Here is a 10,537-nt window from a genome sequence, read left to right as displayed (position 1 = left end):
TTCTCTTTCTCTTTCTCTTTCTCTTTCTCTTTCTCTTCCTCTTTCTCTTTCTCTTCCTCCTACTCCTTTGAATCTAGGGCCCATTTGATTTCTTTATAGTACTGGCTGGTATGAGATGGATGCTGAGGAAGGGCTGAGAACTTGACCCCTCCATTCTGTTTTGGAGATAATGTTTTGTATGTAGATTTAGACTCCGAAGGTTTTGAGTTCAAATCTAGTTCTACAATTTGTCAACTGTGTGACTGAGGGAGACAATCCCCCCCCCAGCCTCAGTTTCCTCCTCAGTAAAATAGATAATTTTAATCAAAGTCCCAGAACTCAGAGTTGGAATGGACTAGCCCAACATGAACCTGAAGATATATAAATACTATCTCCAGGGACAGCTAAGAAGCTTAGTGGATAGAGTACCAGGTCTGAAGTTGAGAGGTCCTGGGTTCAAATGTGACTTCATGTACTTTGTAGCTATGTGACCCTGGGCAAGTCACTTAACCCCAATTGCCTAGCCCCTACCACTATTCTGCTTTGGAAGCAATATTTGGTATCAATTCTAAGACAGGAATAAGGGTTTTTTTAGTACTATCTCCAGCATCCCTAAGAGGCAGTGTCCACTTGAAGCTCTCCAGTGACCCACTACTTCCCAGGAAAACCCATTCCACTTGTGGACAGTTCTAATTGTTAGGAAATTTTCTCACCAATGGAGAAAGTGACTTCTCCACAGCTACATCAGGTTGCTCCAGTTCTCTATGGAGTCATGCAGGGCAAGTCTAATTTCTCTTCAACATGACAGCCTTTCAAATACTTGAAGATAGCTGTCATATGTCTGCCCCACTCATTCCACCTCCCAGTCATTGCCAGTTCCATTAACTGTTTCTGAATGATCTCCATTTTCCTCAACATCCTGTCTGCCCTACTGAGGATATTTATTCTATTTTGTGAATGTCTCACCTTAAAATGTAGCATCCAGATCCGAACGCTTGGTCTGACCAAGGCAAGAGGCAAAACTCTCACCTCTCTCATTCTGAACCCTATGGTCTCTGCCTTAATGCAATTTTACTTTGTGGGCCTGCCATTTCATTCATGGAGTTCATTAAAATCTTTAGGCCACAGAGTCATAGACTTTTTAAAGTCCTTTCTCCTTTCTCTTAGTAACAACTCTAAGCCACCTAGTTGCCTTAGAATCACAAATTTAAAACTAAAAGAGGTCCTAGAGATCATCAAGTCATTTTACAGAGGAGGAAACTGGCCCAGAGATTTCACACAGCCAGTAAATATCTCAAGCAGAATTCAAATTCTGGTTTTCTTGACTCCACTCTCCTGCTGCTTCTCTCTCCCACACAAACTGCTTGATCCTATGACCAAAATCAGGAATCCTGAATACCAGCTTCCAACGGCCAGCTTCTTCTCCTTTTCATGTCTGTAGTCAAGAGAGAAAGGGACATGGGACTAGCCAGCAGAGTCCAAGGGCCTGATTTTTGTCAAACCATTCTCAACTCTTTCACCAAGTCCATGTAGGCCTTGTAGTGAATTCACTCCTGGGAGTATAGAGGGATCCAGAAGGGAAGGAAAAGAGTGTGAATACAAAGAGTTAGTCAGCCTTGTGATAAAATATATCTTTTCTCCTCCCACTTGGTTGTGAGTGAAAATCATTTATTATAGGTCCATATTTTAAGCATGTTGAAGTAGTGGATAAAGTTACTTGTAACAGCTTCTTGGATCATGAGAGATGCTGTTGGGGTAGCTAGGATACAGTGCCAGGTCTGGAGTTGGGAGGACCTGGGTTCAAAGTTTGACCTCAGACATTTCCTAGCTATGTCCATGGGCAAGTTACTTAACCCTGATTGTCTCTAGCCCTTGCTGTTTTTCTGTCTTAAAATTGAGAGAGAGAGAGACAGAGAGAGAGACAGACAGAGAGAGAGAGAGAGAGAGAGAGAGAGAGAGAGAGAGAGAGAGAGAGAGAGAGATGCTATTGTATTTGTGAAATCTTGAGAGGTTAAGAGGGTACCTCAGATTCCCCAAGGAGGAGGAGGGCTATGAATTTTGGTTGAATTAAATCAAGTATAGTCTAAGAACAAACCAACAATTGAGAAAAAGAAAGAGCATAACTCCATCCTTACTTACTAGGTTTCCTCCTTGTGGCTTAGGTTTTATGGCTGATGGGAGGGAGGAACCATAAGAGCATAGGAAATACCGCAATGGGTGAGACCATGATCCACAAAGCTTAGTCTTCCATTTCTAACTAGGGTACAAAAAGATAGTTGTGGGAAGTCATAGCTGCCTCCCTTGCCATCAATATAGAAGTAGCATCATGTCTTTACCTTTCATTTCCCCTTATTACATGCTACTTCCCACCACATTCATTTGTTTTTTGTTGTGTTTTTTTTTTTAAAACCCTTAACTTCTGTATATTGGCTCCTAGGTGGAAGAGTGTAAGGGTGGACAATGGGGGTCAAGTGACTTGCCCAGGGTCACATAGCTGGGAAGTGTCTGAGGGCACATTTGAACCCAGGACCTCCTGTCTCTAGGCCTGACTTTCAATCCACTGAGCTACCCAGCTGCCCCTCTACCACATTCATTTGTAATCATTACTTCTCCCTCCCACTTGAGGACATGAATTGGGTCACCTTCCAGCTTTGTTTCTGCAGTGCCTAGTACAATGTAGTAGGGCCTTAATAAATATTAAGTCAAATGTATTGAATTGAAAGATCTTGTATCCAAGACCTAGCACTGTACTGAGGGACAGGAGCACCTAAGCAGTATAGTGGATAGAGCACCAGGCCTTGGAGTAGGAGGACCTGGGTTCAATCTGTCCTCAGACACTTCCTAGCTGTGTGACCCTGGGCAAGTCACTTAACCCTGATTGTCTAACCCTTCCTGCTATTCTGTCTTAGAACTGCTACTAAGGGTTTTTAAAAAGAGTTACTGAGGTTCTGAACTTTACTGATGGGGAAGTCCCTCACTGGGAATCACCCCTACACTGATCAAAATCACAGTTCCAAATGGCAAATACTAAGACCAAGAGGACTACTGCTAAGAACCAGGAATTTAAGGCAACTTGGGAATTTAGGTGAGTTCACCTCCCTAGACTTAGTTTCCCCATCTGTAAAATAAAGGGGTTGAACTAGCCGGCAAATACTGATCTTTTTGTAAAAGCTGTAACACATTCCCCTTTCCCAGGAACTCTTTAAATAAGCTATAATAAAGTCAAGCTGTAGATTGATCTCCCTTCCTCCCAACTTCAGTAGCTCTACCAAGCCAGAGAGGAGGAATAAAATGCCACTCTAAGAATCCTCTGCTAGGAAAGAGGCAATGAAGGGAGAATGGATTTGAAGGCAAAAAAGCCCAAATCAAATCTCAACTCTGCCTGGGATCTGGGCAGTTGATTTCATCTCTCTGGGACTCAAACCCTCATCTGCAAACTAAGGGAGTTGGACGAGGTGGTCTCTGAGAAGGTGCATCCAGCTCACAAAGGAAAGCATCCCCTGGAGCACCGGAAGCAGTAACCCTCGAGGGCTTCATTAAACATTACAACCCTCTTTCCTTCCCCCTTCACAGCCCCACACCGTGATCCTTGGTATCCCTTCCCAGATTTGGGGGCGTGCAAATGCTGGCCACAGCCTCTCTCCCCAAACCTGGAAATGAGTCTGTTTGCTTTAAATAACTTTATTAGTACCAAAAATCACCCCTTTTGACACCTCCTGGTGCCCTCCCCAACCCCTGTCATTAGGGTCCCCCCCCCCATCGATTGTCCAGTGCCTTTCGTCTTGGCTTTCTCCATTCCTCCCATTCCCCAGGCAGTGCTGGAAGATTACCCTGATCCCCATTCCCACTTTCCATCTTTATCGGGAGATGTTGGCGGAAGAGCCGATTCGAATTCAGCAGGGCCGGGAGTCCCATCCATAGGTGGATCGTCTCTCGATAGTCCCTTTTCCTACATGCATTGGTCTCTGCTCCTGGATCAATGGGCCACAATGATTCGAGAACCCAGGCTTCCCTTGCCCAAGCTCTCGGTTAGAGGATAAATACTCCCGTGCTGAGGCCAGCCGGAGGCCACGTTCTCTGCCAGGGTCTAGCCGTCAGTCTCTGGCGGCCCCGAGACACAGGTTCAAGCCCCTGCGGGCCAGGGGCGCGGGGCAAGGGCACGTCCCAGTCAGAGGCAGAGGCTGAGTTCCTTGCGCACGCGACAGCGGTGGCACTGCACCACGCAGCACCAGTGGAAGCGGCAGAAACAGTTCTCCTCAAGCTGCACGCTCTCCTGTCGGTGTCCCCGGCCGCAGCATAGCAGGTCGCAGCCGCTCAGGTCCAGGGCGCTGCTGTTGCAGGCGCGGCCTCGCGTGCCTGGGGAGCCAGTCCGACGGTTGGCCGAGCAGAAGTCCGGCGAGTCCGCGGCGTAGAGTAGGTCGGCGCGGTCTGGAGGCTTGAGGGTGTGGCCAGCCGGCAGCAAGGCCTTGCCGTCGTTGGTCCCCATGACCCTGGAGGCGCCGTGGAAGCGCTCCAAAAGCCGGGCTCCCACCTCCCGGAACGGGGGCAGCTTCTGCCAGCAGGTGCGCAGGGCGCAGGAGCCCGAGAGGCCGTGGCACTTACATTCCGTGCGAGTGTGACTTCGAACCGCCTGCGGGGGCCCGGGAAACATAGGAGATGGGGCAGGGGAGAGACAGAGTCGGGGCGAGAAGGTCAGGCGGCCCAGGGGGTCATGGGGCAGGAGAGAGGCAGTAGGGACATAAAGGAGGTGAGAAAGCCGGAAGGGAGCATGGGAGGGGGAACAGCCAGTGAGATACAGGAGATGAGGGATAGAGGGGAGAGACAGGGATGGGAAGAGGTGAAATGAAAGGGAAAGGGAAGCATGAAGGGGGACATGGGAAAGATGTGGGAGAACATCAGAGAAAGCCGTAGGAAACAGGGCAACGTGAGAAGGGGGAGCAGCCAGGAGGATGAAGGGAAATAACCATGGGAATATGGGAGGTGAGAGAGAAGCAAGGGCAGTCAAAGGGCATGGAGGATGTGATAATCAGTACAGGAAGACATAGAGGGGTGGGAAAGGGAAAGAAGAAGAAGAAAAAAAAGAAGAAACACCAAGGGGGTACATACAGGAAGGAGAAAAGGCATCAAGTTGTTGGGGGGGGGGGCGAAATAAAACGGTTGGGGAAATGGTGAGCAAGATGGAGTGAAAACCAGCGAAGAGAAGGCAGCAAAAGAGAACCACAGAGACACATTTTGACACAAAGAAATAAAAATAGGTTGAGGAGGAAAGAGAGAAAAAATAAGATGGAGAAACAGAAGAAAGTAGGTAAATAGGAAAGAAGAGGGAATTAGAAAAAAGAAAAACCAATGGCAAATAAGAGAATAGAGGAAAGATGGAGGTGAAAATAGAATGAGGGAGGAGACATGGAAGAAAGAAGGAAAGGAAAAGAGAGGAGGGGTAGGCAGATAAAGCCAAAAGGGAAGGGACAGAGAAGAGACATGAACCAACGATTAAAAGAGACAGGAATGCAGATGTTGAGTGTTGAGGAGGTGGAGGGGGGCATGGGGGTTGGTGTTGTAAAGAGGAAAAAACAAGAGAGGGATGAGATTGTATGAGATGCTAGAGTTGGGAGTGGAGGGGGAGGTGATAAGATGTCAGTCACCCCCATCCCCTCCTCCCTTTTTGACTCTCATTCCAGCCCCTCATGTCCCCAGGCAGGGACTGATCATAGACTCGGAGCTGGAGCAAGGCTGGTGGGGCGGCTCACCCTTCCAAACAAATATGTGGGCCTGTCCCAACACCACCCTCCAGTTCCTCCCTACCACCACCCCATCCCCTACTTCTCAGGACCACAAGAGGCCCAGCTGTCACAAATGGGAATGTAAGATGAATGTGTAGGGGAAAATTCCAGGGCATCCTGCAGAGGGAGAAACTGAGGTATGGAGTAAGAGCAAGACCTACAGCTGAGATGGAAACCCAAGAGTTCTAGTCCTCTGAAGGTGGAAGTTTATATCAGAGGCTTAAGAGTTGTGAGTTTGGGGGTTGGGGGTTGTTGAGTGATGGGAGACTGGGAGGGAGCAGAGCAATAACATGGAGTGAAACTGTAGATTGGCTAAGGTCAGATGATTGCACAGGAATTCTAGCAGGGAAGTCCTGCTGTTTTCTTATCTACTTTAGCTTCTCTGCCCCCAACCCAGGTTCCTCAGAAAACAATCATATTTCATTTCTCTCATTGAATGATAGTCTCTTGGCATTCCCATTATGAGAGAAGAGGAACTGGACAAACAGTTGGGAGAAGCTCTGAGACAAGCTAGGGAGAACTAGGTACATTTGCCTTGGGAAGAAGTCAGGAAAATGTTAAGAGTGGAGGACCAGGCCTGAAGGGTGTGGGGGAAGCTGATTAAGTGTAGGTGACATTTCGGTGGATTTGATAATGCAACTGGAAGAGACTTTGGAAGTTTCCAGCCTAGTTGCTTCATTCTACAGAGGTTAGGTGACTTGCCTAAGGTCTCATAAGTAATAAGTGGTTGATTCAGTATTCAAACCCCTACCCTCTGACCCAGATTTCGTGCTGTTTCTACTGTTCTGTGCATCCTGGCTTCCTTCAAGACTCAGTTCAAAGCCCACCTTCAGTGGGAAGCCTTCCTCTTTCAGATTACCTTCGCCCACTCTGCAGGGGCATCTAGGTTGCATAGTGGGTAGAGCACTGGGCCTCGAGTCAGGAAGATGTGATCTGGCCCTAGACACTTTAGCTGTGTGGTTCTGGTCAAGTCACCTAATCGTGTTTGCCTCAGTTTCCTCATCTGTCACATGAACTAGAGAAGGAAATAGCAAACCACTCCAGTATCTTTGCCAAGAAAACCTCAAATAGGGTCAGGAAGAGTTGGACATGACTGAAACAAGAACTACACACAGTAGGTATCTTGTATATACTTATTTGTATGTTAGCTCCCCCATCAGAATTCAAGTTCTTTCAAAACAGGAGCCATCATAGGTTTAGGGGGGCACTTTTGTCTTTCTTGGTATCCCCAATGCTTAGCTCCATTAAATGCTTGTTGACTAACTGATTGACTAGTTGACTGCTTCCATCAAAGAAAGCTTAGCTTGACTAGGATTAAAGCCATTGCTCAATATCACAGCCCTTTGTCACTCCTCAACTGGCTCAACCCAGCCCTGAGGTTCTACCCATTATCCCTCATCCTTCTCCTCCCAGGTCCCACCCCTAATCCACCACCCCTTTTTTGAGTCCAGTCCTTTCATCCCTTCTACGCAGCCCAGCTTCTCCAAGTTCATTTCCCACACCCTGCCCCAGTTCCCACCCCTTGTTCCCTGGCATGCCATTCCCCCCACCACCACGTTGCCCCACCCCAGGCCCTCCTGGAAGCCTCACCAGCCGTCCAGCCTCGTTGTTGTGTAGCTGCACCAATGCCCGGATATCGCCCCGTCCCCGCTTGTGCCGAGCATCCATGAAGAGCCGGGATTTCTCATCCCCAAAGTCCACGTCGTCCCCACAGCCCCCCCATTCCCAGGCTGCATTGCCATCTAGGGAACTCCCAGGGCCTGGAGGACCCGGAGTCCCAGAGAGGCTGGGGAGCCCAGGAGGCTTGGGTGGGGCTCGACCACGGGGGGCTTGGCAGCCACACTGCAGCAGCTCTCCCATGGAGCAGGCCTGGGTCACTGCATGGCTGGCCCCAGCTGCTGTGATGGCAAAGACGAAGGCTGTCTCCCGGATATCTGAGGGAACAGCCAAGGGGATGGGGGTGGAGGGAAGGGTAGGTAAGAACTCTGGAGGCTGGAGTCAAGGCACTAGGGTAGGATGGAAGAGGGGTTCAGGAGTCTGGACCTACTTTGTCAGGGGGCATAAGTCCACTGTAATTGGACTGGGAGATAAGGTTCGGGTTAGGCCCTTTCTTTCCTCCCCAGACTTTAAACCCTCCAGCTCCATCAATCTTGGCCCCTGGGGAGAGAGAGCTCCCTTCCCTTCCCCTTCCCCTCCCTTTTCCCACCCCCTACCCAGGCCCAGGACTCCCACTGACCCTGCTGCAGGATTCGACCAAAGGCCTTGCTGTGGCTGGAACAATTCCAGCGTCGGAATCGGAACTGGAACTGGCACTCCCTTACACCTAGCCGGGCACCCCGTGCCAGTTCCGCCACCAGCTCGGGCTCAGCTTGACACAGCTCTGCCTGCCGTCCCGCTAGCCGCCGAGCCTTCCGGCAGATGCTGGTGGGGTCCATGACCAGGGGGCTGCCCACAGCCCTGGGGGGGCAGAGAAGCAGCTAGGTTGGGGAGGAGCAAGGACAATTCTTACACCATGCCCCCCCAAGACCCACACTCCTCTCATAAGATCATGTCATAGACAGTAATCCTGTCTCTCTTCATCACTGGTTGGTGTCTCTTCTCTATCCCTTTTCTTGTTTGTCTTTATCTACCTATCCCCTCCTCTCTTTTCCTTTCTGCTTTCTTCCATGTCTTTTCCCTCAATCTATTTGCACCTTCATCTTTCCTCTACCCTTTTTATTCTCCATTCTTTTTCTAATCTTAAACTCTCTCCTTTCCTATTTTCTTTCTTTTTTCCTGCCTCTCCTCTCTTTAAGTTCCTCCATCTTATGTCTTCTCTTTTTTTTCCCACATAACCTTTTTGTCTTTATTTCTCTGAGTCAAAATGTGTTTCTGTAGTTCTATTTTGCCTGCTTTCTTATCACTGACTTTCACTCCACTTTCCTCTTCATGTTCCCAACCTTCTTTTTATTTCATCTCTGCATATGATATCTCTTCCCCTTCCTGTATGTGCCCCTTAGTGTCTCTTCTCCTTTTTTTCTTCTTTCCCTCCCCCCCAATGTCTTCCCTTTCCGATTATCCCATCCTACAAAGGCCTTGACTCTCCCTGTTTCTCTCTCACCTCCCATATTCCCCTGGTTATCTCCCTTCAGCATCCTGGCTGCTCGCTCTTCTCACATTGCCCCACTTCCCATGTCTATGCTGTTTCTTCCCTATGCTCCCCTTGACCATCCCTCTGTCCTTCCCTCCCCTTTCACCTATCCCCATGTCTGTCTCTTTCCATCCATCCCTGATATTTTTGCAAGTTGTCCCCTTTGCCTGGAATGTTCACTCCCTCCTCATTCTAACCTCTCACAACTCCTCTATCCTTTCTAGTGTCAGCTCAAGGCCACCTCTTTCAAGAGACTTTCCTCAAAGTACAGTAGATAGAACATTGGGCTTGGTGTCCGGGAAAATCCAAATTCCAAACCAGCCTTGGACTCTTACTAGTTGTATGAACCTGGGAAAACATTTGACCTCTGTCTGCCTCAGTTTCTTCAACTATAAAATGGGGATAATAACAATGCCTCCCTGCCAGGGATGTTGTGAGCATCAAATGATATATTTGTAAGGTACTTAGCCTAGTGCATATAATAGGCACTTAGTAAATGTTTCTTTCCTTCCTCTCTCCCACAATTGGTAGTGCCCCTCCAACTCACTGTGCCTTTATTTTGAACATATCCTGTATTTATTAGAAAAATGTAAGCTCTTCATGGGTGGGGATTGTCTCACTTATATTTGAGTGCCCGGCACTCAGCACAGTGTCTAGCATATGTCACAGATATTTAAATGCTTATAATAAGCAAAGAAATGCTCATTGATTGACTGAACATGAAGTATATTGCCAACAGCTAACCAATGATGACCTGCACATGAGAAGTGGTACGAAAGAATGGTAGGGAAATGACTACAGGAAAAGGAGGTGAGTCATTCAGATCATAAGAAAATGACAATTGGCAGCTGTCATTTCCCAGTGCTACATCAGCATCTCGAAGATACAAAAAGATCCAGCCTAACCCATAGGACACATCGAATGGATCCTCCATGTGTAGTATTGATGGAAAGTCCTGGACGAAAATAGTGCAGAATTTGAGAGCATTGAGGGTTATTGATTCACATAGTAACTATAGTAACCCGAGCATTGGAAAGCATTTTGAGATTTCCAAAGCATTTCTCTCACAACTCTGTGAAGTTAACAGTACAAAGATTATTGCTTCTCTTTTGCCTGCTGACTTCAATGCTCCTGCCATTAGAGAAGGACCCAACATTTTGGAGACAGGAGACCTTGATTCGAACCCTTTAACCAATCACTTAATCTCCCTGGGACTGTTTCCTGATCTGAAAAAGAATATATGTAGGTACTAGACTCAGTTAACTCATATCTGTTGCATTTGGATGTAACAGAAATTTTATACACATAATATATGCACACACAGTGTGTATATATATACATATATATATACATATATATATATATATATAAAACATAGGCCAATCAATGTTAAGTAGAAATTTCATTAAATCTGAGCCCACTGTCCCCAGAGACTGAAGTGAAGTGTGCCTCCCCCAATGTGCTGGAAGGAAATGTTTGTATTTCTGTTCTTTATTTTTAAAGTAAATATTCCTTTTTGAACGCTATTTTTTTAATTTTTTTAAACCCTTAACTTCTGTGTATTGGCTCCTAGGTGGAAGAGTGGTAAGGGTGGGCAATGGGGGTCAAGTGACTTGCCCAGGGTCACACAGCTGGGAAGTGTCTGAGG

General features: G+C 47.6%; 1 protein-coding gene across 1 annotated transcript; it reads right to left on the bottom strand.

Annotated features, from left to right (window-relative positions):
- Positions 1–4,040: 4,040 nt before the first annotated feature.
- WNT6 (Wnt family member 6) lies at positions 4,041–8,273 on the bottom strand. Its single transcript, XM_044669436.1, has 4 exons — positions 8,269–8,273; positions 7,996–8,216; positions 7,350–7,693; positions 4,041–4,609 (listed from the first exon to the last, which is right to left on the bottom strand). The coding sequence occupies exons 1-4, from the start codon at positions 8,271–8,273 to the stop codon at positions 4,148–4,150; spliced, it is 1,032 nt and encodes a 343-aa protein (XP_044525371.1). The 3' UTR covers positions 4,041–4,147.
- Between the last annotated feature and the right edge of the window lie 2,264 nt (positions 8,274–10,537).

The sequence above is a fragment of the Gracilinanus agilis genome, chromosome 3 (genome assembly GCF_016433145.1).
Source record: "Gracilinanus agilis isolate LMUSP501 chromosome 3, AgileGrace, whole genome shotgun sequence".
Taxonomy (NCBI): Eukaryota; Metazoa; Chordata; class Mammalia; order Didelphimorphia; family Didelphidae; genus Gracilinanus; species Gracilinanus agilis.
The sequence above is the reverse complement of the archived record's forward strand: the minus strand, read 5'-3'. Positions and strand labels throughout refer to the sequence as shown.

Bases quoted from the DNA above. Each gene is read 5' to 3' on its own strand.
- WNT6 (XM_044669436.1), bottom strand. The intron at 7,694-7,995 runs GTCAGTGGGAGT...CTGTTCCCTCAG, and splicing joins TGGTCGAATCCTGCAGCAGG to ATATCCGGGAGACAGCCTTC. The intron at 4,610-7,349 runs GTGAGGCTTCCA...GGGCCCCCGCAG, and splicing joins ACAACGAGGCTGGACGGCTG to GCGGTTCGAAGTCACACTCG.